This window comes from Phocoena sinus, chromosome 8 (genome assembly GCF_008692025.1).
Source record: "Phocoena sinus isolate mPhoSin1 chromosome 8, mPhoSin1.pri, whole genome shotgun sequence".
NCBI lineage: Eukaryota > Metazoa > Chordata > Mammalia > Artiodactyla > Phocoenidae > Phocoena > Phocoena sinus.
Window position 1 is genome coordinate 57,034,190 of NC_045770.1, and position 23,319 is coordinate 57,057,508.

At 53.1% G+C, this 23,319-nt stretch overlaps 1 protein-coding gene and 1 pseudogene across 6 annotated transcripts in view; both read left to right on the plus strand.

Moving 5' to 3' along the window:
- GDPD5 (glycerophosphodiester phosphodiesterase domain containing 5) overlaps positions 1-23,319 on the plus strand; it is an 88,909-nt gene that overhangs the window by 29,396 nt on the left and 36,194 nt on the right. For 3 of the 6 annotated variants that reach the window (XM_032640599.1, XM_032640604.1, XM_032640600.1), the window contains exons 2-3: positions 5,387-5,469; positions 17,398-17,574. In XM_032640599.1, the coding sequence (XP_032496490.1) occupies positions 17,458-17,574 (117 nt within the window). In that variant the 5' untranslated portion in view covers positions 5,387-5,469; positions 17,398-17,457. Of the gene's footprint in view, positions 1-5,010; positions 5,053-5,386; positions 5,470-17,397; positions 17,575-23,319 lie in introns of those variants that run through there. The other 3 variants (XM_032640602.1, XM_032640601.1, XM_032640603.1) reach the window with 3 other exon arrangements.
- Positions 14,568-16,333, plus strand: LOC116758016 (annotated as a pseudogene).

Here is a 23,319-nt window from a genome sequence, read left to right on the forward strand (position 1 = left end):
CAGCTGTGGGGACCATGGACCATTCGCTCAGTCTGAGCCAATGGGGGCTACCAGCCCGGTGGACCAGAGGCTGCTGGGCCCTCCCATCCGGGTCCCTTTGCTGATGATGCTGGAATGTAAGGGACTTCAAGGAACACCAGGTCTGTGGGAGAATCTGGCAGTCAAGTCATGGCCACTGCCCTTGAAGGGTATTCGAATCAGCTCTGGAAATAAGTCCCTCATCTAAGCATGAGGACTTTTTACGTGAGGAGCACTTTCTAAAAGGCAGACTCAGGAGGACAGGGCTGGCTTGACACCCAGCTGATCCTCAGAGAGGAGAGGCGACCAGCGTGGGTGGCCTGGGCCCCACCAAAGGGAGCTGGTGGGCGGGGAGTTGGCAGACAGGCATGGCCCAAAATTTGCAGGGCCCAGGACAAAAATACAAACAGAAGCATGCAGTATATGTTTGTTAGATATTGGAAGGTTACAAAACAAACCAAGGAACTAGTAAATAAGATAGTTTCATTTTCCCACCTTGTAAAGCTATGGTTTTATGTAACTGAAAGGGACAAAATATCAAGGAAGACAATTTAATTATTATTATACATCTGGGTGTTTTGTTGGTGGGCTGGTGGCATTTGGATGAGTAATAAGACATATTTCATAAAATATATTTTATTGTCTTCATTTTAGCAAGATGACTAATTGTTATAATCAAGATTTTTCACATCATTTGGAAATTGTGTATGGATGGTAATAATCTAAAGGATCAAAAATAAAATGCAGTTGTATTTAGAGTGTATAGAATTTGAATATATTTCCATCAAAAATGTAAATTGAATGTAAAGAAAGGAAAATTTATATTTTCAAAAGTTGTTTTTATTCCTTGAAATTATCTAGGAAATTAAAACTATAGACATCATAATTAATGAATATCCAATTTTAAAATACAATTATTTAAATAGACATGATATAGTAATTCAAATTTTTAAAGATTTTATAAAAATTAAACTATTCATAGTTGTGATTAATGTCCATCTAGTTGCCAGTGTAAAGAATTAGTACCACATTTCATGGGACTTCCCTGGTGGTGCAGTGGTTAAGAATCCGCCTGCCAATGCAGGGGACATGGGTTTGAGCCCTGGTCTGGGAAGATCCCACATGCCACAGAGCAACTAAGCCTGTGCACTGCAACTACTGAGCCTGTGCTCTAGAGCCCACGAGCCACAACTACTGAGCCAGTGTGCCACAACTGCTGAAGCCCGCACGCCTAGAGCCCGTGCTCCACAACAAGAGAAGCCACCGCAATGAGAAGCCCAGGCACTGCAACAAAGAGTAGACCCGGTCGCCACAACTAGAGAAAGCCCACGCACAGCAACTAAGACCCAATGTAGCCAAAAAATAAATAAAATTTTTTAAAAAAAGGGCTTCCCTGGTGGCGCAGTGGTTGAGAGTCCGCCTGCCGATGCAGGGGACACAGATTCGTGCCCCGGTCTGGGAAGATCCCACATGCCACGGAGCGGCTGGGCCCGTGAGCCATGGCCGCTGAGCCTGTGCGTCCGGAGCCTGTGCTCTGCAATGGGAGAGGCCACAACAATGAGAGGCCTGCATACCGCAAAAAGAAAAAAAAAGAATTAGTATCTCATTTCATGTTACATTAATCCAAGTAATATGAATTGTTAAATACTGTAAGATGTTCTTCAGCTGCCATGTGCATTTATTGTGAATACCACACTAATTCATGAGTACTTTTAGAACCACAAATTGGAACAGGGAGAAAAGCCAAAAAAAAAAAAAAAAGATGCTCAACATTACTGGGAAGCGGATACTTTGTTATGTAAGAAGTTGTTGCTCTCTGAAAGGATTTGACAAGTTTAATTTGTCTGCCCCGCAAAACATTCTTGCCACTTAGTGCCCTTCCTCCATCCCTCCCGTCCCCCCCCAGTAGCATATCCTGTTTCCCTCCCTTTCCCACCCTTGCCCCTGTCAGCCACTGTGCAACCCTCAGACCTTCATCTGGGCACAATCACCTTTTGTTCTTCAAACCCAAGAAATGAAGAGTTTCTTAGAGGCCTGAGCAGTGTTAGGGGAGCGGATTAGGCTTGTGGGTCCCATGGGTATTGTGTGACAGAAGCTCCTGTATGTTCTGTAATGTATTTATTTGTGAGTGTGTGTTTGTGATGTGTGGGGCTCAGGGCAGTAGCCCTTCTTCCCTGCACCTAAGGGTGTTTCAGGGGATGTCTTCTTGCCCATGAGATAGATGTCTATCCTGCAGCTAGTGAGAGATACATGACGGTGCTTACGCTAGAGCTGGAGCTTAAATCTAGGTATCGGCATACACTCATTCATCTCTTTCACATATGCTTTTGTTCATTTATTTCAAACCTATATTCACGTCCTCCAATCCTTTATTTCATCGTGGAAGGCCAGGCTATAGCAGTCTTGTAGTGCAGCCCCGTGATCCTACAGACGAGGGAACTGAGGCTCAGAGAGGGGCACTGATGTACATAAGATCATACAGCAGAGAAGCCCTCCGGCCGGGTTTCACAATGCAGACGATGGGTGGTGGCTTTTGAGTTTCAGGTAAAATCTGAATATGTGTCGCTAGGTCCCAATCAGCTTCCCTTCCTTCACCAGACTCTGTCACCGAGGCACCTGCCCCGGGGAGCTCCTGGGGGTGGGGGTCAGGGGTTCTGCCTGAAGAGCCACTTCCTGTTTGGGGCCAAGCACTTCCTTCAAGTAACTCATAAGCTCCCACTGGCCCCATCCTGGGAAGCCAAGGTGGGGATAGAGATGGGCCCCGGCCGCATCCCGCCCTGCCTGGTACCCAGGCTGGGTGATCCTGAGACGGAGCAGTGCCACAGACTGGATGTAAGAGCTGGGCCATGGAAGGAGGATGCTAGACTGTTCTCGCCCAGCCTGGCAGGCAGGGCTCTGAGAGTGCAGGGGAATTGGGGCCACGGCGGGCATGAGGGCAGCGTCCGCATCCAGCCACTCCCACACACATCTGGTTTCCAGGGTAGCTGCTGCCCAGGTGGGGGCCGATAGCAGAGCTGGGTCCCCCTCAGGGGGAACTTGTGATGCTTTTTCTTCCTTGCAGGGCAGTGAGGTGTGATGGAAAGAGCAGTAGGCTGGGGGTCATGGACTTGAATTTCCGACACCAACTTTCTGGTGACCTTGTCAGTTCCCAGCCGCTCTCCGGGCTTCAGTATCCATGTCTGTCTAATGGCGGAGGGCTTGCTGGCTGTGACATGTGGCAAGTTGTTATTACAGGGTTTCCATTAAGAGATTTGTGTTTGAATTCTGGCTCTGCCACCTTGCTGAACGTGTCCATCTCTCAGAGACTCCATTAAAAAATTTGAAATAATCATCATTTTAAGCATTTTACATAATTTAATTCTCACATCAACCCTATGGGGTAGGTTTTATTATTATGATTATTGTTTTATACATAAGGAGATTGGGGCACAGAGAGGTTAAGTAACTTGCCCAAGGTCACACAGTAAGAGCCAAGATCCTAACTTAGGCAGTCTGACCCCAGTGTCCATGCCATTAACAACTATGTTCTTGCTACTCAAACTGTGGTCCCTGGACCTGCAGCAAGGTATCACCCAGGAGCTTGTAAAAAAATGTAGAATCTCAGACCCCAGCCTAGACCTACTGAGTTGGACTGCCTTTTAACAAGATCTCTAGGTGATTTGTTTGAGAAGCCCTGCTCTATTTATTTATTTTTTACATCTTTATTGGAGTATAATTGCTTTACAATGGTGTGTTAGTTTCTGCTTTACAACAAAGTGAATCAGTCATACATATACATATGTTCCTATATCTCTTCCCTCTTGCATCTCCCTCCCTCCCACCCTCCCTATCCCACCCCTCCAGGGGGTCACAAAGCACCGAGCTGATCTCCCTGTGCTATGCAGCTGCTTCCCACTAGCTATCTACCTTACGTTTGGTAGTGTATATATGTCCATGCCTCTCTCTCGCTTTGTCACAGCTTACCCTCCCCCCACCCTGTATCCTCAAGTGCATTCTCTATTAGGTCTGTGTCTTTATTCCTGTCTTACCCCTAGGTTCTTCATCACTTTTTTTCCCCTTAAATTCCATATATGTGTTAGCATACGGTATTTGTCTCTCTCTTTCTGACTTACTTCACTCTGTAGGACAGACTCTAGGTCTATCCACTCATTACAAACAGCTCAATTTCGTTTCTTTTTATGGCTGAGTAATATTGCATTGTATACATGTGCCACATCTTCTTTATCCATTCATCCGATGATGGACACTTAGCCCTGCTCTATTTCTATTCCCTCTGTCACTTAGGCCTTAGGATCTTTGTGGGAGATGAAGAAAATAAGTGTTTTATAAACTGTAAAGTACAGTGCATTCAGGGCTCTGTGAGAAACCTGGGGACTGGAAGTGGAGGGAGGCAGGGCTGGGGGTGCCCCAGGAGTCCATCTCTCAGTAGCTGGATGTCATTTCCAAGCTTCTGTGAGTCCACCTCTATCCCCCTCCCATCCAAGGCTGAGTCTTGTTTGTATTTCTTGCTGGTATGAGGCTCCAGGGCCCGATCAGATTGGAGAAAGTTCTTATGTCGGAATGGGATTGGGCTGGACACCAGGCCTGAGCCACCCCTGCCCTGGGTCCCACCCTGGCTCTGACTCTGACTCTCTGGGTGACATAGGCCCTGCCAGCCTCAGTGTCCCCTAGTGGGCAATGTGGCGACACCCTCTGCAGCCTGCAGTGCTGACCCAGCACCCCCTCCTCTCTCCCCCTCTCCCCCTCTCCCCTTCTCCCCAAGGCCTGTCAGGACCATCTCTCCTCCCAGTTCCTGGGCAGGAGGGCTGCCCTGCCAGCTGTAGGAGCTGGTGATGGGGGAGGCGGGGCATGAGTCAGAAGTCAGCCACATAATTGCGGTGCCCCAGGTCCCTCCTCCAGCCCACCCAGCCCTCCCTCAGCGGCTGCTTTAGAACAGCTGGTCTGGCGTCTGCCTCCAAAGAAGCAGGTCCCTGGGCAGCAGGAACGGGCCTCTGCCTCCCAGGAGCCAGGCATAGCCCCAGGTTTCACCCCAGGGTGGCTGGACCTTGGATCATGTTTCTGTGGGCCCTGGTGGGGCAGGAGTGGTTCACACAGCGGGTTGTACTGGGTTTGGGTTTGGGGCTGGTTTGGGGGCAGCATATGTGGAGGTGCTTGTGTGGGGTCTCATAGCACACGACTGGATCACGTACGTCTCCTTGGCTCTCCCACCGGCCTGGCGGCTTCCCCAGGGCAGGGACTAGATGTGACCCATCCCTGGTCCCCATACCAAGCGTGGGGTGGGCACAGGGCGGGGGCTCACTAAGGGCCGGGTGGGAGGGGAGAAGGCAGGATGGACTGATGTGTAATCTGACTGGGTTTGTCCCCTCAGCTCTCCCACTGAAGTGACATCACCACCTCTGTGGACAGGACCCCCCAGGAGCCCAGCTCACAGCCACTGGTGCCTTCTTCCAGGTAAAGGAAAAAGCAAGGAAGGAGGTGGGGGGAAAGGAGTTAGAGGGAAGCTGCAGAGAGCAGCCCACTGGGTTCTAGAAAGATGTTCGCTCTCTCACGGGAGCTGTACTCTACAGTTCATGGGAAAAGGCAGAGGAAACAAGGATTATTTTTCCATTTTACAAGCAAGAAACTCTGAGTAGAGTTGTCTCTTGCTTTCTCCAGTGGACTAGGTACTTATCTAAAGCACCTCACACATATTAGATCATTCAATCCTCACAACAGCCCATGAGGTTGGTGCTATTGTTATCCCCACTTTATAGATAAGGAGACTGAGATCTAGAGGCATTAAGGAACCTGCTCAGTTAGTAAGTGGTAGAACTGGGTTCCAAACTTGGCAGGCTGGCTCTGGGTTCACATTCCTAACCCCTATGATTTACTGCCCCTCTAGAGCCAGGCGTTAAGCTAAGTTTCCTTGAACTTCAGTTTGGAGGTTTAATGGGCTCCCATTTCCAGGGGAGATTTGTATTTTAAGAGAGAATCCCAGAGTGAGTGATGCTTCAGCCAAAGGAATGAATGGTAAATGGTGGAATTAGAGGCCTTGAATCATGGACTGAGCATGAACCTTCAAGGTTTACTGGACCAGCCAACCCCTGGGACTTTCTTCCTCAGCATTCAGGCAAGGTCGGTTTTTAGAAAGGAAACCTGGAAATCTGAAAGAGGGGAAGAGAAGCTTAGGCCCCAGGTTCTCAGACTTGCCTGAGTGGCAGGGCTGCTGCTTGTCACAGAGCACTGTGATGAAGAGAGATGCAAGTGGCAGTGAGAAAGTCAGTATTCTCTGCTAAATCTGAGGTCATCTTGTACTAGACCTGGAACAGATAGCAGAGGTTTCAAAAATTGTGGGAGAAAATACTTGAGAGCTTTTTTAGTAATTTAATTTTTCCTGTAAATAAGGAAAAGGCTAATAATTATTCAGAGGCAGAATTGGGAACAGGCTCCGAAGTGGCCCTGCAATTGGGTGGTTTAAGAGGCTCTGATGGGTTCTTTCTTTCCTTCCTTTGCACATTTAACCAGCTTTTCTGACTGACATATAAATGCGTGCCTCCTTGGTGCTGGCCCAGTGCAGGAACACAGGTCCCCCGTCCAGTGATTCCTCTAGCAGGGATGGGGCCTGGGGTATCGCGTGTCCCTATCACCCGCAGGGTCGCAGATACTGTGGCTCTTCAGAAAAGCTGGGCCAAATGGATCAGAAGTCTCCGCCTGGGGAAGCGCTCAGCCTGGTGGGCAAGGCAGCCACAGAAGCAGATAATCGCTGTGCTCAGAGGCCTATGATCATGTCTCAAGAGCTCTGCCTGGTGATTCGAGAACAAAGGGAAGAAGCAGTGGGCTTCTGCGGGGGGATCAGACCAAGCTTTGTCCAGGGTGCATTTATTAAGATGGTTGGGATTTGGATTGGGGGGGTAGGGTGAGGGCTCTCGTGGCAGAGGGCCCAGCATGAGCAAAGGTACGGGGGAGGGGGGAGGCTGGGAGGTGCCGTGTGCTCGGAGCACAGCCGCGTGAGGAGGGCCAGGGGCAGGTGAGGCTAGACAGGTGGGTGTGAGGGGAAGGAAGCAGAAGGAGATTCCTAAAACGGCAAGACCTGCTTCTCCTCCCATCCCCAGGGCCTGCCTGGGAAGCCTGTTTGTCTAATAACTCTGCTGTTTTACATAAATAAATAACGTAAATCATTGCTCTCCGTTCCCTCAGGGGCTAAAAACTGGGCAGAGAGGAGTCTGCTCAGTGCACGTCTCTGCCGCACTCAGCTTCCTCCTCTCCTCCTCCTCTTCAGGGCCCCCTCCTTCCAGAGACCCAGGGAGAGGCAGCGGAAAAAGCCAGCCTGGTTCCTGTGCCTGGGAGGGGCTGGGGCGTCCACCAGGGGTGAGAGGATGGTGAAAGTCTCTCCCCTGACCAGGCCCCTCGCCTGTCCCTTTGCTCACTGCAGGGAGAGCCTGTCAGTGCTGGTGGGCAGAGGGGGGGCTGGGGGCAGGCCCCTCCTCTTAGGAGGGCCTTCCTTCTGTCCCCATTTAAAGAGGGAACCACTCGGTCCTCCAGGGAGGGAGGGGCCACTGTGCCGGGGACCCACCACTAGAGGCTGTGCAGAGGATTTCTGCAGGGAGGGGAGGCTGGATGGAATAGCTCCAGGTCTTTCCTGGTGCTGACACTTGATGACTTTCATATTCTGGAATCCAGGGTTAGTTCTAAGATCCCTGTCGGATTGTGCCAGGATTCCATGATTATAAGAGCCCTGGGGGAGGTGATTCTAAGACTCTGGTTTAGAGAGTGTGAAGGTTGCTCCTGGTGAATGCTGAGCCCAAGCTTATAGCCCTGACCTGGGGAAAGAGAGGTCCTCTCTGTGCCAAGAGAACCCAAGGGCCCTGGGCAGGGTCCTCAGCCTGATCCCCGTTCAGCCTGTGGCCCCAAACATGCAGGTCTGTCCCCCAAGGGCCTTAACCAAGGGTGCAGCTCAGCAAACGTGTCCTGCCCTCCACCAGCCTCAACCTCCTCGTCCATAAAATGGGGATCCGGTACTTACCCGTGGAGTTGGGGCCATGCTTCAGTGAGACGATGTGTGTGGAGGCTCCTTGTACACTGCAGAGCGCTGTGAGTGTGGTTGTAATTGTAGCTGCTGTTGCTGCGATGAGACTGTCTCCTTGAAAGGAAGGGCCACATCGGATTCTCGGTGAATCTCTCTCAGGTCCCAGCAGTGCCTGGCACACAGCAGAGGCTTCTTAAACATACACTGAATGAGTAAATTGGGTACGGAACAGATAATACCAGAGGCCACGGTTCCGAGGAAGCCAGCCCTTCCCGAAGGAGAAGCAGGAAGTGCCCCCTACAGGAGGGCAGCCCGGAGGGACAGAAGGGGACCCATGACTGGGGTGAAGCAAGCCTGCTGGGAGTTTCCCCAGAGGAAGAGCAATGAGAAGTCTTCTGGGACAGAAGTGTTGGGTAAGCAGGAGGCCCTGGCACCACGGTGGAAAGAGATTAACAATGACCCTAATTATGGCATGATTGATTCTTTGACAGCTCCTGTTGAGCCCCAGCCTAAGCCACTGAGTAGCTTTTCCCCCAAAGAATGAGCGGCCATGACGGGGCCACTGGCCCACCAGGCCTCCTTCCCGGCACCTCCTCCCCCAGCTTCTCCCCACTGGCAGCTGCCTCAGTGACAGACTTCCTTCCTCCCTACATCTGCCTGTCTTCTCTGCTGATTTCATTAGAATCTAGGGCTTTCTCTGAGGCCCAGAGAAGTGGAGTGACTCGCTCAGGGCCACACAGTGAGATGTAGCAGCCTGCATCTCTCAGTTTAAGCCATCTGATGAGCGGGAAATGTAGTGACTCTTTGAGCGTTCCTCAAAAGCTAAGCATAGGAGGCTGTGCTGGAGAGCAGTAGGGTGGGACGTGGGATCGGATGGTCTGGGAGTGGGAGGTCCCAGAATCAGCTCTGTCCCCGCATCTCCAGCCCCAGCTCTGGGGCCAGGGATTTGTTTTGTGGATTTGGGTTTGGTCGATTGTTTGGAGAAACAGCCCAGCTGGCAAGCTGCCCCGGGGGTGCCCTGCTGCCCCTGGGTCCCCAGAGGGCTGGGAGGCTACTGTTGGAGTAGACACCCCCATCACAACCAGATGGAACCCACACGGGGCTTAACTTGCTGCTGGAGCCCTCAGCCCTGGGAGAGGCCCTGCTCACCCTCCCTTTCCCTGTGCTGTCCCCTTACCTAGAGCCCCCTTCTTTTCCCCCTTGTGTTACAAATCCTCCCTTATTTCTGAGTTCTGTTGACATCCACCCTCTCCAGGAAGCCTCCCTGCAGTGTGGCTAGAGGAAGCACAGGAGTTTTGGGTCCAGAAGAGACCCTGACCCAGGCAGGGCTGAGTTCCTGGAGGAGGAGCTGCTGCGCTGAGATGAGCAGGAGTTTTCCAGGCCTCAAGGCGGTCAGAGGATGGCAGAGCTAAGATGGTTTCACAGGCACACCTGCATTGGGAACAGGGGATGGGCATGCAGTGAGGAAGGACCACAGGGAGGCCCTGGTCTGGCTCGAAGGCCATGTTCCCTGAGCACTGTGGGAAGGAGTCCCCACAGCCCTGTGCCTTTTACTCCTTGGGTTTCCCTCTAAGTCAAGTTTGGGGCCATTGTGAGTTATCCAGGCCGTGACTACCTATACCTTGGTCCCTGTCAAAGATGGTAGAGATACCTGGACAGGGGCAGAGCCCTGGCCTGGGGTTCAGGATGACCTGGCCTCTAACCTCGTCGCAGGCCTTCCTGCAGCTTTCAACCTCATCTTGACTGCTCCAGTTGACGGCGGGCCCCTGACTTCCAGCCATTGGTCCTGGGAATGGAGGGGGCTCTTCCCCGCCAGACCAGGCAAAGACTGTGGGATTTGTCCTTCCATCCTCCTTGAGCAACCCCACCTCTAAAGGGTTTTTAGAAGCTGAGCGCCGAAGAGGCCCTTGGAGATCATCCGACGTTGTTCACACCATCCCATGATACAGACGGGAAAGCTGAGACCAGCGGCTTGTGGAGGTCACCCAGCCTGCTGGTGGCTGAGCTCAGCCTCAGCCCACCAGCCCCGAGTCTGGGCTAGGGTAGAGGCCCAGTGAGGGCGGCCATGGCCAAGGAGACGGGCCTGGGGTGGGGGAAGGGGGGGGAAGGGGGAGGGCGTGGTTCCACCTCCACATGTGCGCCCTGCCCTGTTCCCTGGGCCCCGGGAAGGCTGCTGGAGGAGGTCAGGTCTCCGTCTCCCCCAGCCCTGCACCCACTGTATGTGGGGGGGTCCGTTTTCCTGCCCAGAGTTCTTGGTCGCAGTCCATGCCCCTGCTGCCAACCAAAATATTGAACTTGGCCCTTTGAGGTGCAGTTTTCAGTGACACATGCTACAGCTGTCATGGACACGGAAGGCGGTAGAAACGTGGGCAGAAGACAGACCCTCCATCTAGGGCTGGTGCCATGGAAAGACTAGGCTTTAGAGGCAGCCCTGGTTTCAAATCCTCTCTTCTCCATGCTTAGCTGTCTGGCCTCGGGTGAATCGGGTAATCTCTCAGGCCTAGATCTATTGATCCAGCTGTCTATTGATCAATTGATATAGATATTTAAATTAAATACATATGTATTTAATTAATAGATGATTTTTTTGGTGACAGTTTTAGAAAAATTGATCGGAAAATACAGAGTTCCTACATACTCTCCTTCCCCTACCCCATGGTTTTGCCTATTATTAACGTCTTATCTTAGGGGGGTACGCTTGCTATAATTGATGAGCCAGTGTTGCTACAATATTATTAACTGAAGTCCGTAGTCTACATTAGGGTTCACTCTTTGTGTTATATATTCTTTGGGGCTTGACAAATGTATAATGACATGTATCCGTCATTACAGTATCATACAGAATAGTTTCACTGCCCGAAAAATCCCCTGTGCTCCCCACCTCCAACCCCTGGCCACCACTGATCTTTTTTTTTTTTTTTTTTTTTTTTTTGCGGTACGCGGGCCTCTCACTGTTGGGGCCTCTCCCGTTGAGGAGCACAGGCTCCGGATGCGCAGGCTCAGCGGCCATGGCTCACGGGCCTAGCCACTCCACAGCACGTGGGATCTTCCCGGACCGGGGCACGAACCCGTGTCCCCTGCATCAGCAGGCGGATTCTCAACCACTGCGCCACCAGGGAAGCCCACCACTGATCTTTTTACCACCTCTTGGTTTTCCCTTTTCCAGAATGTCATATGGTGAAATCGTACAGTATGCAGCCTTTTCCCATTGGCTTCTGTCACTTGGCAATATGCTTTTGAGGTCCCTTCATGTATTTTTATGGCTTGATAGCTCATTTCTTTTTCCTGCTGAGTAATATTCCATTGTCTGGATGGACCCCAGTTTGTTCCTCCATCCACCTGGGGCCCATATTTCTAACCTGTAAAAGGAGACTGTCAAACTCTACTTTGGACAGCTCTCATCGGGAGCTGACACAGGTGCGGTGCTCAGCGCGCTGCCCCACAAGCTCCCACACCACCTTCTGTAACTAGCTTCCTTCACTTAGCATAATGTTTTCAAGAGTCATTCACGTTGTAGCACGTGTCAGTATTTTTATTCCTTTTGATTGCAGCCTTGGGTCCTTTTTGTGTCGTTCCATCTAGTGCCCATTCCTCAGAGGTGAAATAAGTCTCCAAGGTCACACACGCAAGTCAGTTGAAGGAGACCAGGCTGCAGTCCAGGCACTGACACCTGGCCTGAGACTCTTTCCACTCTCAGGAAAGAGAGCAGGCCTGGGGCCTGAGGCAGCGGGGTCTGGGGGCAGTGAGGGCCGGGCACCCTGCCAGTCAGGGGAGGGACGAGGAGACGGGAAGTGGGTGAGGTGCGTTCCCAGGGTGTAAGGGTGGGCGAGTCCCCTGGAGGTGTATGCCCACCCCCTGCATCCTTCACCCACTCCATAGCGGACCCTCGCTCCGTCTCCCTTCTGACTCCCTCCTGAAGCCCCTTCCCTGTGCAAACAGGAGGCTGTGGAGGTTCGGGGCAGGGACCAGGAATTCAGACAGAAAATGAGACTTTGGGCTGAGGAGGGCCCTCAAACATCGGGCTAAGAGGTGAGGGCTTTCTCTTGTCCCAGAGCCGGCAGGGGCTCCAGGCTGAGGATTTCTTTGGAACCTGGCTGATATCAGCAGCTCTGGGAGGTGGCTTGGAGAACTTAACTGATGCAAGTGATGCCATTAGCCCTGGCAGGAGGGGGGCGGCTGGGGAGAATCTGGTCTCTGGGGGCTTGTCCTGACCGCTCAGGGTCTGGGCAGCAGGAACTTCCGAGCCTTCTCGGAATTGTGGTCCAGGGCGCCCCCAGGGCTGCCTCCCCTGGCCACTGGGGAAGTGGGAATAACTCAGGCTATCCCCTGGGGGAGCAGGCATGTCAGTGGTGCTCCCACAGGCTGCCCAGGAAGAAGGAGGGATGCCGGGAGCCCTCTAACCAAGCCTGGGGCTCAGGGGAGGCTCCCCGGAGGAGGCAACATCTGAGCGGAGACTCAAAGGGTCAGGAGGTGTTAGCCAGATGAAGGGACAGCAGGTTCTGGAGTGCTGAGGCTAGAGGAGCCAGATCCTGGTCATTTGTCTGCTAAAAACTCACTCTGACTGCAGGTGAGACCTTGGATTGGCAGGGCAAGGCCCACCGCAGGGATTCCCCATCCAGGGGTGAGGTGAGACTGGGCCACTGCCCTGGCAGTGGCCAAGGGTGTGCTGAGAAAAGGGTCTTGAGGGATGTTAGAGGCAGGCTGGGGGTGATGAGGCGGTCACTGTGCCCATGATGGGTCTGGGTGACCCCCCTGGAGACAGCAAGGAGCCGCTGGCTATCTTGATGGCCCCAGGAGAACATGCAGAGGAAAGAAAAGAGGTTTGCCTCTCAAAGATGCCCCTGCAGTTCTGAATAGTGTGAAAATTCATGGTGGGGATGTGAGGGGAGGGAAATAGTTCCAAGAGCCACAGTCAGCTGAGTCCCCGGCTGGAGGCCTGGTGCAGGCAGCTCTACTTCCCTCTTTTCCAGATTTGAGATGGAAATTCCATTCCTGGGTGGGTTGTAATGCTCATTCATGGGGGGTGGGGGAGCAGAGGACACATGGGAATCAGTCCCAGAGTCGGGGTGGGAGTGGGGGTCCTGGGAAAGGAATGGGAGGGCAGGGCCCCTGCCTGCAGAATGCCTACCTGCCGTGCCTCAGTCACTGCAGCCATGTGCCCTCCTGGCACCGCTGCCCCTCCCCCAACCCCCAGTCATCTGACCTTTTTTGGAAGTCAAGACAAAAGCTGAAACCAAGGCTCAGGGAAGAGCCCTGAGTGGCTCTGGCTACAGGGCAAGTCATTGGCCAAGGCAGGGTGAATCGAGGGCCCTTTCTACACATTAGCTGCTTCCTCCCTTCCGGGGGAAGTAGGGGCAGGTGTTGTGGCCCACCTGACAGCAGAAACCCTCATCTAGGGGTTCACAGGGTGAGACGTGGTCCCTGGTTGTGGACTCTAGCCTTCTACCTCCTCTGGAAGGCTGTGAGTGTGGGAGTACATATGTGAGCACACACTCCTTCCATTTTTTTTTTTTTTGGCCACAATGTTCAGCTTGTGGGATCTTAGTTCCCAGCTTAGCGATCGAACCCAGGCCCTTGGCCGTGAAAGCGCCGAGTCCTAACCACCGGACCACCAGGGAATTCCCCACACACTCCTCCTAGAGAGGAGTAAAGCCGAGAGGATCCCCTACCTGCTGACCCCACTCCTGCCCTCCCCAACCCCATGGGTGCTAAGCTGACTGCAGCAGCATCGCCATCCTATACCGTCCCCCAAGCCCTGGGCTCCACACGGCTCCGAGAGCCCCCAGCAGCTGCACCATGTCCACATGCCTCCGCAGGGAGCCACGGGCACAGAGGCTGCACCAGACGATTCCCAGCAATTAGGAGGCTCCGGGTCGGTCAGTGTGCCCAGCAAGCTCCTAACACGCCTCCGCACTCAGACAGGAGGCTGTAATCCCTGTGCTGAGGTTAGCACCTGGAGAGTGGGGGGAGATAGGGGGTGTTAGGCAGAGGCCCTGAGCAAGGCCCAGACGTGGAAGTAGTTGGTGGGCCTGAAGCCCGGTGCCCCTATGGTGTGGCCTCTGGGGCGTTAGAGACGGGAGCTCATCCTACAGGCCTCCCTGTACCTGTTAAGTGCCCACAGCACCCTTTCCCTTCTCAACCATATGCTGCACTTACAATACCGGTTCAGGGGCCATGGTGGCCCCGTGGTTGCAGGGTCAATAGACTTTCCCTATAAAGGGCTGGGCAGTAAGTATTTTAGGCTTTCTGAGCCATATGGTCTCTGTCATAACTCTGCAGTTATACTTAAAGCAGCCATAGACAATACATAAATGAGTGAGTGGGCCTGCGTCCAATAAACCTTTATTTACAGACTCTGAAATTTGACTCTCGTATAATTTTCACGGATCAAAACATATTTTTGTTTTGGTTTTTCCCCCCAACTACTTCAAAAATGTAAAAACCATTCTTATCTTGTGGGCTGTATAAAAACACGTGGCTGGAGTTCTCAGAGCTCCTGGTACAAGCTTCTTCCCTTGGGTGGATTCTTGGCTTTTCTCCCAGCATGGCCCCCAAACACAAGTCTTCACTTCCACCCCAAGCAAAGAAACCGAAGAAACCGAGACTGACTCCTGCCTCCAGGCCAGAGGAAACGCCTGCTTCTCCGAACTTGCCGAAGGAAGAAAAAGAACAGCGAGAAGCAATTGAATATATTGATGAAGCGCAAAATCAAACAGACAGACTTAACGAACAAGCCAGGGAGGAGATTTTGAAAGTAGAACAGAAATATAACAAACTCCGCCAACCATTTTTTCAGTAGAGGTCGGAACTGATTGCCAAAATCCCAGATTTTGGGGTAACAGCATTTGTTAACCATCCACAAGTGTCTGTACTCCTTGGGGAGTACTGCATTATTTGCAGAGGTGCTGCATTATTTGACAAGAGTCGAAGTGACAGAATTTGAAGATATTAAATCAGGTTACAGAACAGATTTTTATTTTGATGAAAACACTTCGAAAATAAAGTTCTCTCCAAAGAATTTCATCTGAATGAGAGTGGTGATCCATCTTCAAAGTCCACTGAAATCAAAAGGAAATCCGGAAAGGATTTGACAAAATGTTCAATTCAAACGTAGAATAAAGCCAGCAGGAAGAGACAGCATGAGGAACCAGAAAGCTTCTTCACCTGGTTTACTGATCATTCTGATGCTGGTGCAGATGAGTTAGGAGAGGTCATCAAAGATGATATTTGGGGCTTCCCTGGTGGCGCAGTGGTTGAGAGTCCGCCTGCTGATGCAGGGGACACGGGTTCGTGCCCCGGTCCGGGAAGATCCCACATGCCGCGGAGCGGCTGGGCCCGTGAGCCATGGCCGCTGAGCCTGCGCGTCCGGAGCCTGTGTTCCCGCAACGGGAGAGGCCACAACAGTGAGAGGCCCGCGTACCGCAAAAAAAAAAAAAAAGATGGTATTTTGGCCAAATCCATTATAGTACTACTTGATTCCGGACACGGATGATGAGGAAGGGGAAGGAGAAGAAGATGATGGTGATGATGAAGAGGAAGAAGGATTAGAAGATATTGATGAAGAAGGGGATGAGGATGAAGGTGATGAAGATGATGATGGGGAGGGAGGAGAGGAAGATGAAGGGGAAGATGACTAATGGAACACTGATGGATTCCAACCTTCCTTTTTAAATTTTCTCCAGTCCCTGGGAGCAAGTTGCAGTCTTTTTTTTTTTCTTTTTCCTCCTCCTCTTGTGCTCAGTCGCCCTGTTTTTGAGGTCTCTTTTCTCCTTTATACCGTGGCTCACAACTTATTTTGGGGAGAAATACCTTGAGCAGAATTCAGTGGGAAAAGAATCTCTACCCCTTTCTGTTCCAAATTCATTTTTATCCCTTCCTGTCTCAAAAAACCTTTATGGAATCAACACCACCAGGCTCTGTGGGGAAAAAAAAAAAACCTTCTGCTCCCTTAGCTCTGCTGGAAGCTGGAGGGTGCTAGGCCCCTGTGTATTAGTGCATAGAATTCTAGCTTTTTTCCTCCTTTCTCTGTATATTGGGCTCAGAGATTACACTGTGTCTCTATGTGAATATGGACAGTTAGCATTTACCAACATGTATCTGTCTACTTTCTCTTGTTTAAAAAAAGAAAAAAAAACTTAAAAAAATGAGGTTATAGAAGGTCAGCAAAGGGTGGGTTTGAGATGTTTGGGTGGGTTAAGTAGGCATTTTGACAACATGGCTTCTCCTTTGGCATGTTTAATTGTGATGTTTAACGGACATCCTTGCAGTTTAAGATGACACTTTTAAAATAAAATTCTCTCCTAATGATGACTTGAGCCCTGCCACTCGACGGGAGAAGCAGCAGAACCTGTAGGATCTTATTTGCAGTTGACATTCTCTATTGTAATTTTGTTCCTGTTTATTTTTAAATTTTTGTTTCACTGGAAAGGGAAGATGATGCTCAGTTTTAAACCTTAAAATTATACAGGTTGCTTTGTCACGATAAAACTAAATGTGTACACACACACACACACACACACACACACACAAAATATGTGGCTGGTTGGATTTGGCTATGAGTTATAGTTTGCCAACCCCTGGGTTAGAACAAGGAGCCAGACTGCCAGGCTCTGCTGTGTGACCTTTGACAAATGGCTAAACATTTCTGTGCTTCAGAATTCTCATCTGTAAAATGGGGGTGATAATGATAACAGTTGGAGAAAGTAAAATTGTACAACAGCTTTGGAAAACAGCTTTTGGCAGTTCTTCAAAAAGTTAAACATAGAGTTACCGTATGACCCAGCAATCCCATCCCAAAGTATTACTCAAGAGAAATGAAAATATACATTCACACAAAAACTTGTTCATAGCAGAGTTATTCATAACAACCAAAAAGTGGTAACAACCCAAGTGTCTACCAACTGGTGAGTGGATAAAATGGTATATCTATACAATCAAATAATTTTCAGTCATAATAAGAAATGCAGTACTGATTTATGCTATAACATGGATGAACCTTGAAAACATTAAGTGAAAAAAGCAAGACGCACAAGACCATATATCATATGATTCCATTTATGTGAAATGTCCAGAATGGGCAAATCCGTGGAGACAGAAAGTAGATTAGGTTGCTTGGGGCTGGGGGGTGGGAGTGGGGGAGTGACTGCTAGTAGGTATGGGGATTTTTGTTGGATGATTAGGTCATGGGTGGGTGGCAGGGGACTGTCCTAGGGGACTTGCAAGGATGGGCCTCTGACTCCGAGAGAGACAAGGACCCACGGCAGGGCTCTGAGCAGAGGCTGACCCTCCCTGACCTAGACTACAGTGACACCTGCTGCGCTGGGGCCAGGTCCCCACCCCTCCCCTGCCTCACAGTACTTTGTTTGCTCCCCCAGGACCAGCCGGGGGCCTCCATGGGCGCCTGACGGCAGGGCGCCAGGGCCGCGGGCGCGAGCATGGTGAGACACCAGCCCCTGCAGTACTATGAGCCGCAGCTCTGCCTCTCCTGCCTCACCGGCATCTACGGCTGCCGCTGGAAGCGCTACCAGCGCTCTCACGATGACACCACACCGGTGAGCTGTGCTGGGATGGGGCCAAAGGACCCAGGGAGCCCCAGGGCCTGGGGTAGGGGTCTCAGCTTTGACACCCTGCTGTGTGGCTCTGGACAGGCCAATGCCCTTTCTGGGTTTCAGTTTCTCCTTCTGTAAAATGGGCCTATGGAAATTCCCGAATCTACCTGACTAGGTGGGCAAGGAACGTGGGTGTAGCCAGTTGTTGACTCCCCTCTGACGGTGTGGGGTGTGGGCTGCTCTTGAGGTCTGGGCAGGGAGGGCTGCTCCAAGAGGGTGGGGTCCCCCAAGGTGAGCAGAAGTTCTCAGCTTCCTGGCAGATCCTGATGGGCAGGTAAGCAGACGGGTGGCTCTTCAAGGGGAGGGTGAAGAGCTGGGCCAGGCCATCCTGGAGCCTGGGAGCTGGCAGGGCCATGGCCTGGCACCAGGGCCCAGTCACCTGAGCCACAAGCCTGCCAGGGCTGGCAGCAGGTGCTCAGCTGGATAAAGAAAGCCTCCCTTAGTGTCCGGCTCCCCAAGCCAAACCCCACGCCACACTTCCGTCCCTGGGGCACCATCAGCCATTGGATCTAGTTTCTTCTCTGAAGGAACCCAATTCCTTCAGGAGGGAACAGAGAGAGAGATAAATGGTGTTTATCTAAAAGCTTTGCTGCCTGGAAAACAACTTTCTCCTCCCTCCTGCTTGTCTGAACAAAGAGGCCAGCCTCCAAATTCAGCCAGCCCCAAAACGGGCTGGAGTGGCCAGGGGCGGAGGTCAGAGGCCAAGCATCACCAGACTATATCTGGATGTGGAGGTTGGGGAAGCTTGTCCACCTCCCTGCCCTCCCTCTCTGCCTGTGCTGGTAGGGACAGAGGGACAGAGCACTCGACTGAGTCGGGAGCCTGTTCTCATGACCCCCAATGGTAAGAAGCAGGTACCACCTGTGGGCACCTGGCCTGATTCATTGCTGTGTACCCACTCTAGCACACAGGAGGCAACATGCCCAACTGAGGCAAGGGAGAGGAGGGACCTGCCCAGGGCAGCCTGTCCGTCCTATGTGCTGTGCTCCGAGCTCCATTCTCCCCTGAGGCAGCAGAAGGAAGTCAGCAGGGCCTCCACGTGTCAGGAGGGCAGGAGCTCGCAGTCCGCTGACACCCAGGTGTCTGTCTGTGTGCCGGGCGCTGAGCTGAGCACTGACACGCGGCCACCCCTGTTTCTCCCAAGCCCGTGAGCTAGATGTCATCGCCACCGCTTCACATGCGGAAACAGAAGCCAAGGACGTCCGTGACCAGGACAAGGTCACGCAGCTAGAGAGGGGCAGAGCTCGGATCTGGCCCTGCACGGGGTCCAGCGCTCTTGGTGGGGGTGGGATGGGAAGACTGCTGAGGCTGAGGAAGGGAGGAGAAGGATGGCTGAGCTCCCAAGCAGGAAGCCCTTGGCCGTCGGAAGAGACACTTGAGGAAGGCGGCTCTCTCCCAGGGCACCTCACACCTCTTGGTGGGCCCAGGGCCAGCCAGTTCCAGGCTGTGGAGTCAGGAAGTGATGGGCCTTGGCTGTGGCCCGCCCAGGGCCCAGGCTGGAGGAAGTGGTGGGTTGAGGCCAGTTTTGAGTTGACTGGGGGCCCAAGTGGCGTAGGCTCTGCAAATGCCAAGGCCTGAGGTGCCAGGTATGGGGCAGTGGCCGGAGGCTGCAGGCCACAGCCTGGGAGAGGCTGGGAGAGGGGAGAGGGTTTTGCAGCAACTCTGGGTGGCAGGGCCTCTGCAGAAAGGGCTGAGCTCACCTCAGGCAACCCGCACCTCGGAGCTGAGGATGAGTGGGCGGCCCACCCCGGCCCTTAACTCAGCTCCACTCCTGCTTCCTCTCCCACTTCCTGGGTTCCAGCCTCCGCGGGTTCACCCTTCTCTCCCTGGCTCTCCTCTCTTCTCTTTTCTCTCCCCGGTCCCTCCCCAGACAGCTGGGCCAGAACCATGACGGGGGCTGGGCTCCTGGCCTGACACAGTGAAAGCAACAGCAATCTGGTGTCTCAAAGTCAGGGCTGGTGCAGAGAAGCTGCTCTGTAAATTTTGCTGAACAAATAGAGGCCCAGAGTGAGCTCTGGGAGCGCAGGTTGGGGAGTGAAAGGAGAGCCCCTCGGGCCTGGAGAGGCCTCGGCCAGGGGGAGTGGGCCCAGCTTTGGGCCTGTGCCTTTCCTCATCCCCACCTTCCCCTCCTCCTTTGGGCATCCCCTTACCCCTCCACCCTCCATGCCCCCACCAGGCACTGCCTCTGCTCAGGACCCCTTGGGGGAGCCTCTTGTGTCTCCCAAGTCAGGGAAGCCTAGGGTCAAGTTCTTCAGTGAAGCTGAACCTCTCTGGGCCTCTTCTGTGCAGTGAGGTGACACATAGGTGGCGAGTCACAGAAGCACTCATCCTCAGGCTGGGAACGAAGTGTGAGAGTAACAGTTAATGTTTCTTGAGCACCTATTGTATGCAGGGAGCTTATGGCTTACAGGCATTGCCCTGTTGATTGTTCTAACACGCTGTTGGGGCATATTTAATTGTTATGCCCTGTTTATGGATGGGGAAATCAAGGCTTGAAGCCCCATCTGTGATAGATTTGCAGCAAGAGCGTCAGGAAGTTGGAGGCTGCCAGGAAGACAGGTGGGTTTTAAGTCTGGGTGTGTTTATTTATTTATTTATTTTAAATTAATTAATTTTGGGGGTGGAATTGGGTCTTCGTTGCTGCGCGCGGGCTTTCTCTCGTTGCGGCGAGCCGGGGCTACTCTTCGTTGTGATGCACGGGCTTCTCGTTGCGGTGGCTTCTCTTATTGCGGAACATGGGCTCTAGGTGTGCGGGCTTCGGTAGTTGTGCCACGTGGGCTCAGTAGTTGTGGCGCACGGGCTTAGTTGCTCCGCGGCATGTGAGGTCTTCCCGGACCAGGTATCGAACCCGTGTCCCCATCATTGGCAGGCAGATTCTTAACCATTGAGCCACCAGGGAAGCCCCAAGTCTGCGTGTGTTTAAAGAAGAAAGGCAGGACGGGGAGGAGGACTTGGGAAGTTGCCTGACAGAGAGAAGAGCAGGGACCGGGAGCATTTGGGACAAGTTGGGGAATGGCTTGAATGCCAGGCTAGGCACCCTCAGTGCTTCCCTGGTTAAGAGCTGGCCCTGCAGTACTGGATGGGGATCCTGGGGAGGGAAGAGGGGTGCAGGGAGCCTGGGAAGGAGCCCCCGCCCCGCTGCTCTCCATGCAGGTTGGCCTCCTTCCTTCCTGCCCCTCCCCGCTCCTCACATTCCCATCTCCTCCAACCCTCTGCTCACACTGTCCCCTCCCCCCAGGACACACACTTGACAAATAAGGAAACAGGAAACTGAGGACCAGAGAGATGAAATGACGTCCTCTCCTGCCCCCCAACACCGAGGAAGTGGAGGAGCCTGGCAGCAGAAGGCTGGCTCACTCGACAGCTAGGAAGCGGAAGCAAAAGCTTTTTATAACTGGGGATAATTAATTGGTTGTTGTCTGTGACTCATTACTCTAATATTGCCAATTAAGGATGGGGTAGGACAGAAGGCAGCTCTCAGGCCATCCCCACAGGGGCCCCTGAAGACTCTGCATCTGTGGGAGGGAGCACAGTGTCAAAACCAGCTTCTTTGTAGCAAGAGGGATATAAGTCAGATGCCTGGAGGGACTTCCAGCCCGAGACATTGAAGGAGACAGTCAACTCTCTCGCACTTCTATAGTATGGTTGCCTTTTTTTTTTTTTATGCGTTACGCGGGCCTCTCACTGTTGTGGCCTCTCCCGTTGCGGAGGACAGGCTCCGGACGCGCAGGCTCAGCGGCCATGGCTCACGGGCCCAGCCGCTCCGCGGCATGTGGGATCCTCCCAGACCGGGGCACGAACCCGCGTCCCCTGCATCGGCAGGCGGACTCTCAACCACTGCGCCACCAGGGAAGCCCTGGTTGCCTTTTGAAGGGTGTTTTAAGCTTCTTTTGACCCCCTCTGTCTTATGGATGGGTCTCCAGGAAGAGGAAGTGATTTATTCAAGCCGAGGAGTTGAAGGCACGGCTTGCACTGCGCCTGCTTGCACCCCCAGTCCTGTGCCCTCTCCCCCGTTCCAAACCAAACAGTCTTGCCTGGGATGCGTTGGTTACTTACTCAATCAACAAACCTGTCCTGATACCTGCCCTGAGTCCAGGGGTCAAAGGTATATCAAACCTGGTTTCTCCCTCCCTTGAAGGGCTCCTAAGTGGGTGGGGAGCAGATCAGAACAGACCTCCAGACCACCCAGGGTGATCACTGCCGGGGCCCAGGGACACCGCAGGCAGGAAAGCTTGCCTGAGCTGGTGTCAGAGAGAGTTAGCACATCATGTCATGCTAGAGTGGGGAAGGCAGGGGAGCTGCATGTTACAAGAGTGTCTTGTGTTTGGGAACTGAAAGCGATTTGGCCCAGTGCAGCTCTGGTGTTAGGAGGGAGAGCGTGTGGCCAAGGGGACCTGAGCCAGAGGCTGTGCTGGGGAGCCTGCACTCCATCCTGGGAGGTGGGAGCCCAGTCGGACTCGGTCTGTGCAAGGACCACTCTGGTTCAATCACGGAGAATGCGCTGAGGGGCCTTGAGTGGAGGCGGGGATGGCAGGGAGCTAGACAAGAAGGGCTGAGGCCTCAACTAGGTGGAGGGGTCTGCAAAGAAGTAGCAAAGGGAGGGATTCTAGAGACACCTAGACGGTGCATTCAGCAGACTGGCTGCGGAAGAGAATTTTGATGATGCCTCCTGTCATCCCATGATTTCCACCTGGCTGGATGAGGCCATTCCTGGAGTCGGGAAACCATGCTGTGCCCAGGGGGTGTGTGAGAGGCCGTGCGGTCTCAGGAGTGTCGAGGAATAGCGCAGTGGGGGCGGGTGGAACACAGACAAAATACCACCCCCCCACCCCACCGTTGCCTACCTCTTTCGATGGGAACACCTCCCACCATGGCAGGAAGACACCTGCCGCTGGGAAATCCATCAGCACTCCGTCACCCTTCACCCTCCACACAGCCATCCCGGGATAACCTACCTCACCCGTTCACAGCACTGCCCTTCGCTCCGCTGTCCCCTCTGCCTGGAATGCCTTCTCTCTGGTCTCTGCCTCTCAAGGCTCATCGCAGATCTCTATGCCTCTAAGAAGTGTCCCCTTCAAACAAAAGAGTCAGGCCTCCTTCCCTGCCTCTCCCCTTCCCCTGGGCTCCTGCAGCATCTCGGGCCTGGGCTGCCCATGTGGGTCCTGACTTCCTGTTTCTCCCGCTGGACCGTGAGTGTGCTGAAGCCAGGGCCTGGCTCAGAGGAGGACCTCAGGCAAGGAGTGGGAGGAAGACTGAGTGGGTGACTTGAAGAGCAAGTGAGGAAGCCAGTGAGGGTGGGGAGGCTGGACCTGCGATGAGCTCCCGGGTGAGCACCCCAAGGAGCATTGGGTGGTCTGGAGAGTAGGGGTGCATGCTGCATTCCAGTGCCCCTGGCTGTGGCTGACAGGGAGGGGTGCTGACTCAGCCGAGGTACCTCTCAGGCCACCCTTGGAGGTGGGGTCAGGCTCTGCCAGTGGGAGGAGGAGGGGGTGATTTTCCCAGCTGGCTCCCCATGTTCTTGTCCTATCAACACCACGTGGGCCTGTGGCAGGGCTATGGGGCAGGGAAGAGTGGATCTCACTCAGGAACCAAGGTGGGCTCCCTGGAGGAAGCAGCCTTTGGAATGGCCTCCAGGGTGTGATTGGAGTCAGCCAGACGCACCTGGCCATTCCTGGCTAGGGGAGCTGC